Source organism: Salvia splendens, chromosome 14, assembly GCF_004379255.2.
Source record: "Salvia splendens isolate huo1 chromosome 14, SspV2, whole genome shotgun sequence".
NCBI classification, from domain to species: Eukaryota; Viridiplantae; Streptophyta; class Magnoliopsida; order Lamiales; family Lamiaceae; genus Salvia; species Salvia splendens.
The window spans coordinates 29,742,305-29,761,548 of NC_056045.1; the positions used below are offsets into that span (position 1 = coordinate 29,742,305).

General features: G+C 35.9%; 2 protein-coding genes and 1 pseudogene across 2 annotated transcripts; all 3 read right to left on the reverse strand.

Moving 5' to 3' along the window:
- Nucleotides 1–907: 907 nt before the first annotated feature.
- Nucleotides 908–2,848, reverse strand: LOC121765141 (60S ribosomal protein L7-2-like). The gene is made up of 7 exons (XM_042161172.1): nt 2,691–2,848; nt 2,083–2,260; nt 1,887–1,984; nt 1,740–1,797; nt 1,520–1,599; nt 1,335–1,437; nt 908–1,247 (listed from the first exon to the last, which is right to left on the reverse strand). Exons 2-7 carry the CDS (start codon nt 2,257–2,259, stop codon nt 1,032–1,034), a joined length of 732 nt encoding a protein of 243 aa, XP_042017106.1. The 5' UTR covers nt 2,260; nt 2,691–2,848; the 3' UTR covers nt 908–1,031.
- A 955-nt stretch (nt 2,849–3,803) lies between these two features.
- On the reverse strand, nt 3,804–10,323 carry LOC121765140 (serine/threonine protein phosphatase 2A regulatory subunit B''beta-like). Its single transcript, XM_042161171.1, has 13 exons — nt 9,824–10,323; nt 8,452–8,691; nt 8,231–8,336; nt 8,042–8,141; nt 7,487–7,592; nt 7,300–7,390; nt 6,775–6,916; nt 6,349–6,496; nt 6,121–6,230; nt 5,471–5,627; nt 4,867–4,992; nt 4,628–4,778; nt 3,804–4,114 (listed from the first exon to the last, which is right to left on the reverse strand). Exons 1-12 carry the CDS (start codon nt 9,971–9,973, stop codon nt 4,638–4,640), a joined length of 1,617 nt encoding a protein of 538 aa, XP_042017105.1. The 5' UTR covers nt 9,974–10,323; the 3' UTR covers nt 3,804–4,114; nt 4,628–4,637.
- Nucleotides 10,324–11,601: 1,278 nt separating this feature from the next.
- LOC121765455 lies at nt 11,602–19,198 on the reverse strand (annotated as a pseudogene).
- Nucleotides 19,199–19,244: the final 46 nt, after the last annotated feature.

The window sequence follows — 19,244 nt, forward strand, 5'->3', positions numbered from 1 at the left end:
TATATCAATTTAAAAGTAATTTTATAAGGATTCTGACAAGATCTCAATTGCATATGTTCCGACGACGTTCGGATAATGGAATTTCATGATTATTATTTTAGTTTTCGTATATGTTGATAAACAAATTTTTTTCAACAAATACATCAAAAAATCTCAATATAATGCATGTAAAATCCTCAACATAACGCATGTAAAATCTCAATAAAACCGTGTTGATATTTTCGTATACTTGTGTTGAAATACTCATGTCATTGTGTTAATATTTGTAATACACTATATTGATATAAAAAAATGAAAATTATGATATGATAATATAATGACAATATTACCCTTTTGTTGATGTTTTGTCTACTATTTATTGAAATTCGTAAGATTTAATCTTATCCACTCATTTTGAAATCTAATGATGAAGATTTGGTTTTAATTTTGGATTATGATGCTATAAGCAATAGAAGATGACCCATTATTAGTAAGTTGAAGAGGGTTGAAGAGATGTGATCACCTAGTAATATACTACTATTCTCTATGTCCCCTAAAATAGATTTTTTTTTCTTTTTGGTTCATATTGTTTATGTTTTTTTATAAAAATGACACCGGTTTCTATATGAATAACGAACATCATTTAATGTATTGCAACATTCACATATGATTGTGAAAATTCATAGAAATTTAAATTTCATTGTTTTTACAACTAATTTAGGTAGTAAGACAAACAAAAATCTGACCATACCATGATTTTTAAAGACTGGTCGAATTAAACTATTAAAAAACGCAAGACTTTGATAAAAGTTCATCTTCGACAATCCATAATTGATAGCACTACATTTAACTAGACAAGATTCCTACCAAATATTCAAGCTTAATCTTATTGAGAAACATTGTAATGATCGAAGGCAGAAATGCAAAATTAGCAACAAATAGGTTGTATGATGCAAGTTTTTGGAACAAATGTCAGTAAAACAATCAGAACAAAACGGAACAAGCATAAAATAACCCCAAAACTCCGAAAATCTCAAAGCTTACAAAAAATTCTAGTTCATCCTTCTAATGAGTTCATTGATGTAGTCTTCACGGTTACCAGTATCTCCGCCTTCAACATAGTGGTTCCTCTTTCTCTCGAGTCCACCCAAGGGTGCCGACAGTTGGAACGGCCAGAGGAAGTTGTTAGCCTCCTTGAAGTGAGGCCCAACAGTCAGGATCTCATGGATCAAATCTTCGATGCAGATGATGCCATGTTTGCCAAGTGTCTAGAACATAAGCCAATCATCAGTGAAAATGCTCAAAGAACAGTGCTAAGTAGAAGTCTGCCTCGACAGAAATGAAGATGAAGTAACCTGCTCAATAATCGAGTTGTCAGTCAAAGCAATGCGCTGCTTGTTGACCTTGCCAAATCCCCTCTTGTAAATCAATTCTCTAACACTCTTTAAGTTTGGGTACCTGAAAGAAGGGGCATTCTAATTTTTTATATGCATACCAAGTAAGATAGTTCTTCGAACTGTCCAAATATTCAGAAGCATACCCGAAAGTAACATATGGCTCAACCCTGTGGAGCATATTCACTGTTGCTTTGTTCACTTTTAGGAATACTCCGTTAAAAATCTGAAACCAAAAGTTCATTCCCACATTACACAAGAGGAAGACGTATAAACCAGCTCATTTTTAGAATCATCACGCGCATTTGCACTTTTATCATGCTGTGGAGACAATATATTCAAAGAGATCTGATTTCAAAGGCTAACCTGACGAAGACGCAGCAGCTGCAGGATCTTCTTTGTGGTAGGATGCATTGCATTAATACTGAGTGTTCAAGGCATAAAGAAATGTTAGTTACACAATACCAATCACACAAAACAAATTACATCATTCCATATAACACAATTACATACCCACGGATGCGAATGATGAAAAGCAACTTAGCCTCGGGGTTCACATAGAACCCTCCTTTCAACCTTGCCTCGCGCTTCAACTGAATGAGCTCCCTTTCCTACAGCATTATAAACAACACAAGTTGCTCAAATTCAGCAATGAGACACAGAAGCAAATACAGATAGAAAAGCCAAAGATTTAAGATCCAAAAATAACCTGTGCGGCATATTCCTTCGCATAGTCCTTGGCTCTGTTATAAATTAGCTTCCTGTTTGCAGCCTTCTTTTCCTTGAGAGCTGCAACCTCCTGCTTCTTGACCAAGGCCCATTCCTCTTCTCTCTTCTGTTTCTTCAAGACAGACTCAGGAACAATTTGTCCTACCTTCTCAGCCATCCTACACAACATCAAAATCGAGTTGATTACTTCTTCCAGAATTACTATTTCCACTAACAGTTTGTTGATTTGTAGAAGAAAAAACACTCGTTCGATATAATTGGTGGATTGTAACTCAACAAAGCTCCAGATCCAAACACGAAATAGATATTTGGAATCAACAATTGACGTCAACGTTTACAGTAAAAATTTCAAAACATGAACAGATCTTAAAGGAAAAGGCATAACGAAATGTAGCTTAATTATAAAATACGGTTGAGGTGACTTTGCGAATTATAACCTTCATGAAGATATACAAATGTCTGGAAAGAGAATCAAATGCATAGATTTTGAAACATAAACCAATTTTCAAATCAGATCAGAAATCACACGGATGCAAAATTAAACTACGAATATACTGAGAATTGAATAATGAGATTGAATGAGCTTACGGTGAATTCAATGAGATTCCCCGGTCGTGGCGGTGGCCGCTGTTGTGTGAAGGGTTGTCGAAGCAGCTGAGTGAAGAACTGATTTGAAGCGGAGTTATAGAAAGAAAAAAGAAGGGTTTAGGGTTTGAAGAAATCCGGGTCCGGATTCGGGTTAATGTTTGAGATCCGGACCCGACCCGTGGATGTATTATTAAATTCAGTTTAATAAATACTATGGAGTAATAAATTACTAGTACAAAATTCCTACTACAACACAAAAAACCAAATAATTACACATATTATAAAGAAACTTGGATAACAGCATAATATCTTTCATCCATTCTATTTATATAAAAAAAAGTCCCCTGTTTTCAACACTAAACCATGTTAGTATTAATATTGTGGTATTATATACATTTATAATTATTAAAAATATTTGCAGCATGACCAACTAATCTATTTTACTATAAGAATAGAAGTCTTTTACTTGTACAAGACAAGCCTATGTAAAGCTAACTGGGTGGTATTCGAATGAAAGAATTAGATAAGATTGAGTCTTATGAATGTTGTTCGATTGGATAGATACATTTCAATACTTAATCGAGACGACATCACATATGATATTATCGTTGCAAAAGAGACCCAACTCTTAAACCACGCAAGTAAAACAGTTTCCCTTTACAAGTCTAAAGCATTAATTAAACCATCTTTCCTTTTTGGTGCATGAATTTAACACTTTGATATATATATATATATATATATAGGTATTTGATCAAAAATCCTTATAAAATGGTGTTTCATCTCGTATTTTCAACACAAGACCATAAGCATAGGCGTAATTCGACAAGCATTGGTATCAAAACATAAATTTTGCTAAATTTGTGTAAATAGGTTTAATTTGTAATTTTGATCTCAAAAGTAACCTCATGAACTATACATGGCCATAATTCAACATCATAGTCGACAAGCATTGGTATCGAAACTATGAGAAAACATCATCAAAATTCTGACATATGGTTGGAAATGGAGAATTGTATCTTTACATCCAACTGCTGTTTACACAAAGAGAACTAAATATTCAAGAAAAGGGGAAAACAACAACTAGAGAGTTTAGGAAATCAAGAAAGAGAAACAAGCAAAAAGAAGAAGCAATTTGATACTGCCTCCAAATGAAATAATTAATAAAAGTACTATATTTCTTACAACCTGACAAAAGAACCAAGTGCTAAAAAGGCTGTGAACTAACATAATCTATTTGCTTGTTAGTATCAAATCAACAAATGTGCAACCTTTCCCCCGGTGCACCATGGCAACGTTTCTAACTCATCAAAATTTCTAAAACGAGTCTTCAAAAACATACTAGCAGAGCGTTGCGAGTGAGAATCCCTTTCTACAGCTTGTAATGCTCCGTAGCCAGCTATATATAAGGAATTCAGAGTAGACTCCTGAAAATATGCAAAGCCGGCACAAGCATTAATGCGTAGGAACAACAGAAATGATGTGAAGAATGCAAACCTATTGCAGGGCCCACACAACTTATCAGACATTTAAAGTGAGACCCTTACTACACCCACACACTATCAACCATTTGATTAAAACCCACAACATCCACAACGTCAGTCAGTCCGATTTAAGAAATAGGAATCATGAATTCATGATGATGCACTAGCGACGTCACAGGCCAAAAGAGCAAGAATGGAGGTAAGAGTGACCTAAAAATGGTTCATCTCAAATTATTTGTCGTAATATTTCCACAGAGAATAAATTCATATAGATTTTGTAATTACGTTACTTCAAAGGTGGTAAAGGTACACATGAAACAAGACTTCTGCAGTTCCACTACCCAGGTTACAAATATATTTCAGTCGCCAGAATAACAATCTGGCAAGACACAACTACGTATTTGAATGGACTTAACTGATAAAAAATATCTTTAGTAATATTAACAAGAATCTTACCAAACAGAATTCAAAAAGGAGCCTCGAGCGGTTCATCCCAAACATCTCCACTTCCATTAGAGGCATCTTCTGCATCTTCCTCCATCGAGAGCCTAATGTATTCTCGGTGAGCAAAGCGATCCCACTCCGTCAAATTAGGGTTCTCACGCTCCTGTCCAGATTTTGTAGTTGAGGAGCTTTCTTGGAGCATATTTTAATGCAGAATGATATAAATAGCGATTAAAAAGGTTGCATTATACCTGGCGAATTAGAAATGGATCACGAGTCTCGAAAGCCATGAACTTATTAAGGTTAAACAGGATATTGAAAACACTGCCAGAAAGTCTGCTGCCTTTTATATCCCGCAACGTAAAATAGCTCTCTTCCTGCATATCATAATTTCAATGTAATCAGATTTCACAATGGTACAAGTATATTACAATTTGCGCAGTTAAGGCAGATACTTTTGGTATGGATACATTACAAATGAACTTCATAATCACAATATCCCAGCTTGTTCAGTTCACTTAATCATCTTTAGACCTTTTTTAAAATCCAGGTCTCTAGACATTACATCCCACAACGGTCTTTAAATTTCATCAGAACTGTTTTTAATTCTGGCAAATAAAGCTTAAAAACATAAATATTAAATGTTTTGAATATGACACTGGAACTTTTAGTCTTCAATATCCATCATAAATGAATTACGTAAAGGTGGAACTTTAAGCATTGAAGGACTTTTGAGCAGAAAATTTTATTTCAAAATAAAGAAGAGTTATTAAAGTAAATGCAAGGACTTTTAGACACAAAGCACAATTGAGATTTGTAAGAAAAAAAGTTATGCACAATCAACTAAAGGGTCACCTCTGGATGAACCATGTCAACAATTTGACATAGTATATCTTCAAAAAGTACAGGCTCTTGGGCCATGCATTCCATTCTATGCAACTGCTCCTCATAAAAGAATTGCATTTCATTCCTCGTTATAATGCCATTACCATCCAAATCTATGCACTTGAACCTGAAAAGGACTGCATTATTTGATTTGCATATAAAAGAATAAGAAATCAACCATCAAGTAGCCTGAGCAAAAAGAGAACTAACACAAATGCGAGTGTGTTAGATAGTCTGAGCTTGATTACAGAAATCATTAATCATAAGTAATTAACATTAAAAACCTTTCACAAGAAAAGTTGAAAGCCAGGTTTGCTCTAAAGCCTCAAGTCATTGATATTGAGACATTAAGGATTCACTATGAGAGTTCTTTGCTCCGTGCATGAAAAAACAATCATCACTTATTCCACAATCCACCAATTAGATACTATGAAAGAAGCAAAATCTTCAATGAGTGGCTTCCTGAAAGGGTTCAGTAGCACTCATACTTACAACCTATAAACCTACATGTATAAAGAACTCGAAGGATTCAGGCTCAACTTTCCTGACTACCCCTCAGACATTCAAGATTTGATGATCATGCTGCCATGCTTTTTATTGACAGCTTAGATCTTACATACCAATACTCAAGACTAGGTTCTGATGATTTATCCTCCTCTGACAATATGAAGTAGACGAAATCTTCATATCCCATCTTTCCTTCAACCTTACTGGTGAACTTTCTCGGAACCTTGCAAATTAAAGTAACAATTCTTAGAAAGTGGTTCAAGACATCATAAGAAATGGATCAATAATGCAGACAACCCAACTTATCCATTAATAGCAAGAAGAATGAGGAAACAACAAACCTGAGAAAATATTCTATCAACAATCCTGTAGGTAAGTGCATGGTTACCATATCTGATGAGGTTTTCTTTGTCAATCAAAAAATCATGATCTGAATCCAGCTCCCAGAACTTGCAGTATATGACATAGAAATGCTCATAGGAGAAGTACCTGAAGAAATGAGATAATAAAATATGGTAGCTAACATACTACCAAAATGCAAAACAGTGAATCCTAAAGCAATCACAGTGCTCCTAGTCTAAGATTGCAGCTTGATAATTTGTTGTGAGAAATGATATATAATGACATTGGAAATATATCTACAACCTAATGGGAACCTTGCAGATCCATAACTTACTTTTTATTCACTTTTCTAAGAACAAGAAGATCATCATTAACAAACATATAAACAATAAAAATAAGACAAAAATCAGATTCTCTTTAATTACCTCAAGACTTTGTTAATATCCTCTTCGTCATCTGCATGCTGCATTGCAGCAATCAAGTTTGAGCGTCTCAGCTCCTTCAGTGTAAGACGACTATTACCCGCTCTATTCACATAGTAAAATATTCTGTATATTACAGTTTCAGCTGTAGATAGATAATAGGACTGTTAATCTCAGTCCAAAAATTAGCAGATCATACAAAGTCAGCAATTTAAGCTTAGGCTTTTAATTGTAGCAGAATGGCCAAGCATAAGCTTTTAATTATAATTACAACATAATTATTTGTCCATATAGGTCTACCAAGACTTAGTGTTATTGCTATCTAGACTTTCATGATCATACTAGTAAAATAGATCAAACAAACGAGCAAAAGGCAGATGAGGGATTATATCCAATGATCTAGCAAAAATATAAACTTCTTTTAGAAAGATAACAACTATACCAGTGAACTTTTAACCAGAGAAATGTTTAACCAATATAATTAGTAACAATAAATAAGTGCAAATACGAGATACGAGATCGACATACCATATCTTTCTTGAAATTCAGGTGTACTCTGTAGGAATTCCAACCCAGGATGAGCGGTCAAAAGTTCTCGTAGAACAGGTTTAAAGTCATCCTATTTCAAGGTCATAACATTGCAAACATAGGAAGAACCTATTAATAACTAGATAACTCAATTTAATGTATTATAATACTAAGAAATTTGTTCAACCTGGACCAAGTATCTGTGCTCTGGCTGCTTCAAGATTGTGTATAACTGTGTTGCTAGATCCTTAGACAACATGTTTTTATTAATCCAATAATCGACAAACGCATCCCTGTTTGGAAAAATAAGCTGAAGTCAGTAACATACATCAACTAAACAAGAAAATCAGACCCATGAAATATCTAAGAAATTCGATGATGAACAAGTGTAACAAGTGGTATGACAAAAACTACTACTCCCTCCATCCCAACTGGAATTCCTTGGACGTCCCAACAAAGTTGAGTCATTTCCTCTTTTGACAAAAAACAAATCATCTAATCACCCTTCCTTTATTCCATCACCTACTTTACTCTCTCTTATCTCTCGTAATTTTTTTCCTCTCTCCTATTTTATTTTATTATCATTTAACATATTCAATACAATTTCTTAATCTCTGTGTCCAAAAGAAGTGATCCAACTTAGTTGGCACGGAGGGAGTATTAAAAATATTTGAACAACTAAATAGTCATTTCTGGATGGCGCAGAAAGACAGACAGAGGGGGAAATATTTCATTACAATACCTGGTCACAATTCCAGTTCCCTCAGTGTCGATCTTTCTAAACAGTACAGCAGAAAAGAAAGACGGGAGCTTGCAAATTTCCTTCGTTACTGGTTTAAATTCTGAGAATCCATTGAATGTACAACTCATTAGCAGGTAATGAACCATTGAACATTCTAAGACTACATCACATGCATATCTAGCAACTCACCATGCATCTGCAGTCCATCCACGTGACCATAAAAAAATTGGTTAATTCTAAACAAGCATCGCTCTTTCAGTTCATTAGGTGGTGGGCGCCCATTTTGGAAATAGAACTGCAAAATCGCAAATTTTATTAAGTGAACTATACCCGTTCACTGCAAAGAAAGAGGAGCAACAGGATTCTAAGACAAAAACTTGGAAAACGATTAACGCAACAATTAATTCAACCTGAGGTATAAGCTCTTTCATGGGTTCATTCACTAATTTCAAGGGAGAGGGTAAATTAGAAGGGCCTGCCCTGTGTTTCATGATTCGGGGAGAACCTGAAGAACTCCTTGGTGAAAGTGGCGGCGTACTACCTGCAGGAAACATTGAAGGCGCCGTATTGCTAGCTGCAGTATTTGTGCTACCTGCTCCAGCAGCATTTAAGGGGCCACCTCCCTTGGCATTATTGAGCAGCGATTTTACCTGAATTTGATAAGAGGATATATGTTAAAATCTTATTACTTCTCAACTATAACGAGGCTAGAGTCACTTCGATCTAAAATTTTCTGGGCAATTTTGAGGGAAAAGGTTATCAGCTAAATTGTTTCAACCTTCACTAGCACATTACGATGGTCAGAAAAGACATATTACAGCATTCATCCCAAATTTATTGCTTCCAAATCAATCTAAATGAAGAATTTCCGCAACGTTCAATTCCAGTTGTACTTAATTAATAGTGTGACACTGACAACTCTCAATCACTAGGGGTGGAAAAATTGTGCAAGAATACAACTTCATAGAGTACAAACAGACAATGCTAAAACTTTCCCTCACATACAAAAACTTTATGAAGTGAGTAATCATGGCAGCCGAAAAATATGGAATTTCACTTACAATTCTCTAGTGTCCTAAAAATGAATACATCTTACAGTTACGGATAAGTTATTAATGATTCGTTGACTCCACTATTAGTCTATTATTATTATTACTAATTATCACTTATCAGACGACTGAATGTGCCAATAAAGAAGAGCATGTGCCATCACGTTAACTTTCAATTGATACTCAAACCAAAACAGAAAAGCCATAACATTACAAAAGCAATGGCCAAAAGATTAACCAATAACTGTCACCTGCATCTGATAGAATAGAATGATCGTAGTAATGCTAGTAGTCAAGAGTTAAGTTCAGTTCTTTAACCATGAGCAGTGCAGCACAAATAAATACCTCTAGCCAATTTCATTTCCAAATGGGCTCTTACCATATTAAACAACCAGCTTTTCATTGACCAGCCTCAGTGATAGAGAAGGTCTCTATAAATATCTGCTTGTAACATGTTCTAGTAGAGTGATTCAGTAGTTTCATTCAAATATTTACTTAAATGTTTATACGCATAAAAGTATCAATGGTTCATCAACAACAAACTAAAGCCCACAACTTTATCTCTTCCTTCCTACAATCCCACCATAACCAACGACTCAGAAATTAAAATTTGCATGTGGAATCAACAATATCCCTTTCACAAAACCTAACCCGCCAAACTACGCATAAACTGGGAGATCATCCTTCATCCTCCCGAAAAAAAAACTAAACGAAAAGAAAAAAAGTAAATTACCAAGGAATTGGTTTCCGGAAGCGAAAGCCACTGATCAAACAGCTTCTCGGCAACATACGGGTTGGCTTTAATAGCCAACGGAGACACCTCCTGAAGCTGCAGCAGTTCAGCATCGAGGCTCGTGACATCGCCATTGAAATCCAAATCCATCTCTATTTCTTCTAAATAAAATCCTCAGAAATCACAATACAGCTCTCAACCCTCAGATCCTTCCGCGTTTCTTCAACCATCAAACAGGAGGCAGAACCGAAAACCAGCAAGAAAAAGGAGCCCGAATTTCCCTCGCTCGCGGATCTTATCAACCAATTCAAAATCAGCAACAAAACAACCGCAAAATTGATTCAAAATCGGTAGCTGTGCAGCGCCGGAAAGCAAACCCTAGAAAGGGATTGATTCAGAGATCTAAGAGAGGAATTTACAGAGAGAGATTGCAAACCCTTAGCAAGAGGAAAAGTGTGTGCAAATATTGTGTGCGCCAGTGCGTGTGGGAGAGAGTGAATAGTGTGGATATAATAAATTCATTATTTTCTGAGATATTCTTATTAAAATAGATTTATTTTTATCAAATTTGGGATAAAGATGATTTAGAAAAAGATTCGTCATATTGTGAATTTGATTTTTTATGAATAAATATTTGACTTTGAATATATTGAGTTCAACCTCTATATTAATTTTAAAAGTATGCTCACTTTTTTATAATGGAAAATATATATGGTAACAAAATTATTAGTAATGAATTCAACCTTCCTATATGCAGTAGTACTATAAATAATTGGTATGATTGTGGTTGACTTTGAATATATTGAATTGGAAGTAGTAATATTTTTAAAGAAAGGGATAGTTACAAAATTAGGATGTGGTACAATTTATTTATTCTGAATTTATTAATTTGAAATATTTTTCTTTTGAAATTGTTCTACTAAAAACGACACATTACTATTACTATAATAAAAACAACACTATCTCTATATTTGTTTTTGTTTTCCTCCACTTAACTCTTAAACAATAATACATAAAATCTTGTACTAAAAAATGAATGTTTTATAGTACAATAGTATTTAGTGGGACAGAGTATATAAATATAATATATTTGATACTAAATTAATAGGTAATATTTTAAGGAAGTTATTTTTTTGCCTATCTCACTCTTAATTTAAACGATAATATTATCATAGGTAGAAAACCAATAAGCAAAAATCATATTGATTTATAAATCTATTTAAAAAAAGGCAAATTGGATATGTTCCATAATTTTAAAAATCAGTCAAAAAAAGCATCATATTTGAATTTGTTCTCAATTATCTTTATGAAATTGCATCGGATATGACAATCAAAATTTTTTATGCGGATGTCATTGTCGAAGAATTAAACAATATTGTCTATTAATAAAGAAAACTATATATTTTGGTTGAAAACATGAACAATATATTATACATAAGCTACTAGATTTTTCATTATGTGATAATTGAACATCAGTTCAAACTTTTTGATATTTTTAGCTGATTGACATACCAAAATTTGACAAAACATCATGATTTTTTTGGGCAATTTTGATATTTTGAAGTCATAAATAATATGTTTGCTTCAGTCAAATCATGTGAAACAATATAATTTGAGAGCCAAGACTGAAATATCGATATTCTCATATGCTAAAGAACCAAAAAACCTCAAAACTTTAAATAATATATTCACTTTGAGTCGAAGGAAAATATATTTGGCATTTTTCATTCTCAAATCTGGCTGCAAATTAAGTAGTAAAGAATCCAACTAAATCACGATGCAGATTTGGTGGTAGTAGATACTCCATAATCAATATTTATACTTAATAATTTATAGTAGTTTAATGTTTACCATTTTTCTATTTGTAGGCACAACTAACCCATTATTTTGCATATAACTTTGAGAAACTATTTAATTATAACATGTCCAAAACTTTCCAATGTCAAAAAAGAATGCAGTCTACTCATAATGTAAGTAACCAAAAAATGCAGCCCCACATTTACAAAAATATATGGCTGGAAAGTTTTCTTTTTCTTCTATCTTGTGTGCTTTTTAATCTTTTTCACTAAGAATCCTGCTAAGTTCAGTCAAGTTGCTACTGTGCAAGCAACTGTTGAGTGCACTAAGCTCCTCGGCGTTTGCTTTCTGTACGAGGCCGTTGGGTGTTCTCTCAACGGCCCCGTGGGCCGAGGGCGCGCCCATGAGGCTGTCTATTGGTCTCTGTGCTGTGAAGGAATCTGCATCAGTGATTGCGAGTGCCAGTATTCTTGGCAAACTCGATCGCGGTCCATGGCCTGGATGGCCTGTAAAGAGAACCCAAAAATGGCCATATTAGTAAACATTTTCTACCAAACTTCATGATTTTCAGCAATTTGCCCCAAAAATAAACTACTATGTTCCTATATATGAAAAACATTATCAAATCATAGTTTTCAAGTAATAAATTCGAAGCCAATGGGAAGAACATGCCTGAATGATTGCTGGCGACGAAAAGCCAAACATTTGCATGCCATCGACACTCCCAGGAGGCTGCAGAGGTGGAAGCTTCCCCTTTCCGAGCTTATATTGCTTGGCAATCGCATGATTTACTCGCTCCTGAACCAGTTCCCAGCATTTACCAGCTGAGACATGGATAAATACTTCACTAGGATCGTTCTCCAACGACACCTGAAAATTTAACTTTATCAGCTAACAGATAAACAAAAGAAGAAACAGAACACGTAACACAAAAGACGTTTTGTGCTGCTGCGAAGGATTATATAATGTGGAGCAGATGATTGAACAATATTGGTAAGATAATGAGTAATTATTTCATGATTTTGCAAGGATTATAAGATGCGAAGAAGGTTTTGGCATTTATTGGATAGTGGATACTATACGTACCATAAATAAAGGTCGATCCTTCCCAGCATCTAGGATTTCAGAGACGTAATAGCACATATTGGTCGGATCAGTAACATCTATGTACCTCACTCGACTCCTAAATCCTGTGTTCGGAAAAAAAAAGCCAATTATATTTTGTAATATAACAAAGAACTGCATAAGGATACATGGTCGATTCAAACGTACCTTTTGGGTAAATCGATTTACTATCACACCACAACTTTCCACCATGAGCAGCTCCAAAGTCCAAAGGCTCGACATTGCAACTGACTCTCCTGATAACTTTTGCAATACGAGGGCCATTCTGGCGAGAGGGCCCTTCCATGTTATGTTGATGGCTCGATGGGTTTGATACAGTAAGCATGTTATCTACAGATCTCAACTCTTTAACTTTCTCATCATCAATTTGTTGGGGATTATGGTTTGCCTCTTCAGAACCATTCGTCTCTTTGTTCCTCCCCACAATTTTGTTGAAATCAGTATCCATCAGTGAAATGTTAACGCAAGAACTGGTCGGAGGGTTGCTTCCTACAGAACTTTCAGACTCAGTAACCTCCTCAACTTTAACACGCGTTGAACTAGGAATGCATACATCAGAAGGAAGAGTAACAGTGGCTGTGGAGGCTGGTTTATCAATGCAACTATCTAACTTTGTCATGCTATCGGAAAAATTTGGCTTGTGAGTACCTATTGTATCCTTTTGAACAGTCCCCCTTACAACACACGTCTTTTTACAGGGTGGTCCGTCTTCTTCATCATCACTCAGTAGTATGACATCCTTGTGTCCCATAAGTGATGGCTGCTTCTCCTCATATTTATCCGAAGCTCCTGGGGACACTCTCGAGGGATTATTGGGTCGAACAGCCTGACATGACTGCACTTCAAATCCAGGAGGGGGCTGTAAAGAGTTATCTTTTTTGCACGAACTTTTAGATGTAGTTGATTTAATTTTAAAACGGGTTGCTTTCTTCACACATGGTAAAGCCAATACTACAAAAGGCAGTTCCACATTCTTAGACGATCCAATGCTGTCCATATACTTCGCTGAACTAGAAGAGGCTCTAGGCGCTTTCCTTTTCTGCTCCTCTGAAGAAATTGCACTCGGTGCTGAACTAGGCGGTTCCACATTCTTAGACAAGCCAATGCTGGCCACATACTTCGCTGAACTAGAAGAGCCTCTAGGCGCTTTCCTTTTATGCTCCTCTGAAGAAATTGCACTCGGTGCTGAACTAGGCAGTTCCACATTCTTAGACGAGCCAATGCTGGCCACATACTTCGCTGAACTAGAAGAGCCTCTAGGCGCTTTCCTTTTCTGCTCCTCTGAAGAAATTGCACTCGGTGCTGAACTAGGCGGTTCCACATTCTTAGACGAGCCAATGCTGCCCACATACTTCGCGGAACTAGAAGAGTCTCTAGGCGCTTTCCTTTTCTGCTCCTCTGAAGAAATTGCACTCGGTGCTGAACTAGGCGGTTCCACATTCTTAGACGAGCCAATGCTGCCCACATACTTCGCTGAACTAGAAGAGCCTCTAGGCGCTTTCCTTTTCTGCTCCTCTGAAGAAATTGCACTCGGTGCTGAATTTATCACTTCTTCAGCTGACTCTTGAGATGCAACTTGCTTGCTTTCTGCAACATGAGAGGTGAGAGCGAGGCCCATATCAAGCCTTGCCCATCGATATACTGCACTTAGTTTCCCCTCCAAAGCTTCAACTAACAGATTCAAATCCATGATGTCATGACGAAAAAGGAAAAACTTAGCACTCCATGAGCACGAACACAACTGTTTGGCATGAGTCAAGCATGCATATTTATCCGGTGAACACTGGTGGCAACCTGCAGCAGATAGGTGTAGATCGAAGAGGCAGACACTGCATTCCCTCTCACAATTAGCATCAAAGGAGCTCTCCATCTTCAGTGCCTTTGAGGATTTGCTAAGGAGTTCCCTCCATTTATGCTCCATGTCAACACGAGTCTAAACACAATATAATTACACATTAGAATGATATTTGAATTATAAAGGCGAAAATATATCTGTTTTCTCCTGCCTCATTATTTATTGCAACGCCTTAAATCCTACATACTAATTCCTCAATTCTAAGAACAAACTACAACTAAAGAGGTAATGGATACCTTGAGTGCTTTTGATAAGAAGCCATCCTTTCCGCAAGCTTCGTTCCATCTCAAATTATTTGACTTGTGCTGCTTCAAAAAATTATGTTGCCAATTTTCTTTTACAGCTTCTCTAGCTGCACCGAGCAATAGTTTATCATGTGAAATGGAAGTTCGTCTGCCTTGCTCGCGGTACAGCTCAATAGCTTTATGTCCATGCGGCAACCAGTCAACAGGTGCGATATTAACTGCCTCAGCACAGTTAAAACCACAGTTGAATCCAGCATGATATGCTCGAGGGAAGGTCAGTATATATTCTCCTGGATTCTGCACGCACCGATAAACAGGCACACCTTCAGACCTTAGGATTGAAGGTGATAGTTGGGTAACCTGCATATTGTTCAAAATAAACACCAGTGATATAAGTACACCAGTGATATATGTTACTGAAGTAAATAGTAACAAAAGAAAGTAAGGAATTGAAGCTTGCCAGCTTATGAAGCAAGTCAGGCTGTTCTACGAAGAGGTCCGGTAAATGTTTTCTCATAGCTGCCTCCAGTTTCATAGCATCTGATCCTGGAACTCCATACCACATTTTCGGAGCTCCCCAATGCATGTAATTGAAGGAGTACATGTGATGGTCCTCTACATGCTGTTGCCACGTGAAGAATAAATGAATAATGAAAAATCATTTACTCCTACTACAGAAGGAGAGAAACAGTAAAAACTAAAAACAGGAAATCAGGTAAAGATTGTGTTAAAATGAATGCATATGACAAGAATGTTTTTACTTACCCAGCAAAATGAAGAAAAACACATTCCTATATACAACCAAGGAACCACAACACCAGATATTTCATTGCTTTCAAATGCTAGAACAGAACCAGGAAGTCTTGGGAAGTTATTCAAGTTCCATCCTGAATTAATGTACTTCGTGTCTGAAGCAGAAGCAACTTGATGGGAATGTTTAGGAAACCCACTGCCAAAAGCTCCAGTTTCCAGGTCAGCCCCGTAAAGCACCTTTAAGAGAATGGAATTTATTATTACTAGAAGCAAATAGGTAAGCCAATGTGATAATTATTTGGAAAAGCACCATACAAGACAAGCACTGGGGAATACCTCAATTTCTTCTGTTGGTCTCTCTACCATCCGCCAATATTCTCCCTCAATTTCTTGTACTGTAGGGTGCCATGGCTCGTCAGGTGTAGAACTGCTATCTCCTAAACTTGAACTATTATTATTTTTCCAGAAGTACTGAGCCTTAAAATCATCATCATACTTCTGAAACTCATCCAGAGTAAAATCTGGACCAGGCTCAAATCCAAATTGCAAAGCGTTGTCTGAAGTTTTAGTATCCTTAATACCATTTGCATGATCGGCTCCTCTTCTCAGGCATTTTCTCTTTTTACTCTTGTCATGTTTGACTAGAAACTTCTTCATCATCGATTCCCGATTCTGAAGTTTGTCTAACTGCTGGATTCGTGTCGCGAATTTAGACCTTTCCCATATGTTCTTTTCCTTCAGAGGGCAAGGAGGGTTCCATGTTGGTGGTGGTACTATGCGACAGATCCCATACATCTCTGCCTTAGAGCGTATACTTGCAATGTATTTTATGGGATCCTCAAACTCCTAGATATTTGGTAAATTAAAATAACATGAGTGCTTTCAAAATTAAAAAGCAGATCAGATGCTTATGGCATAACAAAATATAAGAAAACAGAGTGGTACGGGCTAATAAGAACCTCTTCAGACGGATGAAATACAGGAGCATCCTCAATATCAGGCCTTCGAGCTTCTTCTGGACGCCATTTTGCAATAACCTGTAATGGAAGTCTAAGGTAAGCATGCAGTTATAATAGTTGGAGACCCCAAATAAGCCCAGTACTTCACAACTAGGAAAACACAAATAAAATTGTGTTTTCTAGTGATAGTGTTTCTGCAGTTCTAGAAAAACGCAGAAGAGATCAGTGTCGAAAGGCTGACCTTTTGGCAGTTCTCGCATGCTTCACACCCTCGAAGAACCCCTTTTGGCAACCAATTCCTGGAAAAGTTTTCCTGAAGTTGCACCAATAGGGACCTAAGACTGAGAGGAACCTGAAAGAGTTGTAGAATTTATAGTGAACTAAACTTGACCAACCTGTTCTAATTCAATTTGATCACTTGAACTGCTATCAAGCTGATTCTGCTTTATCAATGATATAGACGTGCTGGTGTTTGCATTGTTACAATGTATTCCTAACTGGATATTTTCTGCCATAGAAGGGTTGGCAGAACTTGCATAATTACTGGCTTGATCACCCTCCATCTTGGCCAGATAGAGAGAGGCAAATGCCTCAAAACCAGGCGGAATTAATGAGCTGTCCATGTTATCTTCTTTAAGACGAGGTCCAATAATTACGGCTGAAACAAAAAAAAATAACATTAATATATAAGAGGAAAAGTTTGCTTTTAAGAAGTTTGATGTGTCCTCTTCACTTAATAATTATACAGAATTACAGAAAACAAGCAAATACCAATAAAATTATCCAAAACGGGATATAAAATTAGAAAGTCTGAATTACAGTTTTTAGCCATAACATCAGTGTGAAAAAATTAGAAGCACGTGGTGGACATGAATACAGAAATATTACTAAAAACTTAAACGATGTTAGCTGCTACATACAGTAACACGGAAACATTTATTTGCGAATCAATCAATAACAGAAGTTTCCTAAAGGGAACAATATTGTAGGTGGGGTTCAGAACATACTAGTTCAAAAGGATAAATTTGGCAAACACCATACGCGCTTTTAATGAATCAAAATAGGCTACAAAGTTATAAATGCCTTTAGGTATAGTTAATGACAGAATAAAATCATGGAATATCACGGAAAAATTAGAACCAGATCAGCATAACACCAGCAGTTTCATTATTGGAAAGCAATTAATTAGGTCTGCCTTTTCACCTTAAATCACGAAAAAATGCCACCCACTACGGATATGTTCAAGAGGCCGTATAGGCCAAATAACTACTATCCATGTTGCAATCAACCCAGACACTAAACATATTTTTTACAGTAATTTACTAACATTGGGATAAATATATTTAAAGTTCAGTATTTAAACTCTTAGTGAACTATAACACCAGTATTTAGTCGACAAAGAGTGCGAGTATTTCAACTGGCAACCATATCTACAGTTCTGATATGCCATAATCTTGGTATCTTTATTATTTTCTAATTTATTACTTTTCCCCAATTGTAACACGAAGGAATAGGTTTATCCAGATACGATTTTTTGTCGCTTAGGCTCAATTACAATTTCTTTTCCGAGAAAGTAGTAGATTACAAGCATTCGTTAGATAACCAATTCAATGGCACACGAAAAAAACATCATTCCAATCAGGCAAACAAATTAACACCATGAAGTAAAACTTATGAATTCAATCAGAAACCTTACCCAAATCTCCAAGTTCTTTAGAGATATTTAATCATAAAAAATCAAAAGATCTAACTAAAAACAAGAAGAAACATAAGATCCATCATGGAAAAAAGATTCTTCTCAACTTACATATTCTGATTCAATGGTTAGCATGCGTATGGAGCTGTTGCAGAGCCCAGGATCAGTCCCTGCACCAGATTTTCCATTAAAAAACACCACTAATGAAAAAACAACCTCATTCATGAAAAACATTGTTTAATTCACAACATAAAAAGGCACAGTAAATAGAGCCCAAAAGAAGAACAAAAAAACTAACAGTGAAAAGGAGTCACCAAATACAGACCAAACCCTAATTCAACCAACATTCATATATATGGTCCCAGCTAAACAAACAAACCAAACACCATCAACACATCTCACTTACTTAAACAGCCCTGATTCAAATAATTTCCCAATTTTATTTTATCCCAATTTTACAACTTTTCTTGTGTAAATACTGGAATTGTAATGAGAGATCACAAGGAAAAGACCTATAATCCCAGAAAACAAGCAACCTCAAAACCATGGGCAGCCCATGAATTTCTTTAAGGAAGTCAAGCAACATAAATTTGGGAAATTTTCATAATTAACTAACCTAATTTGGAAAACCCCTTTCTCTACAGTTGGAATTTATTGCCAATTTATTTTTCCAGATAATCATACACTAAACCTAAAAGTTTGGTATCACTTGAAACAGTAAAGATGCTGCTTTTGATATTTAGCAAATACAAATGCTCAAATCCAGAAACTGACCTTTATTTATTTTTGAATACCGTTGATCGTTGGTTTAATTGTTGAGCTTCTTTAGGGGGAAAATCGAAATGTGATGTATAAATACTGTCAATTAGATTAGGGATTCTAGTTAGAAGATTATTATTCGGTTCGACAAAGGATTGGAAAAGCCATGGACACAAGTTTGAAGAAATTTTGATAATAATTTGAAATAATTTATTTATTACTCCCTATGTAT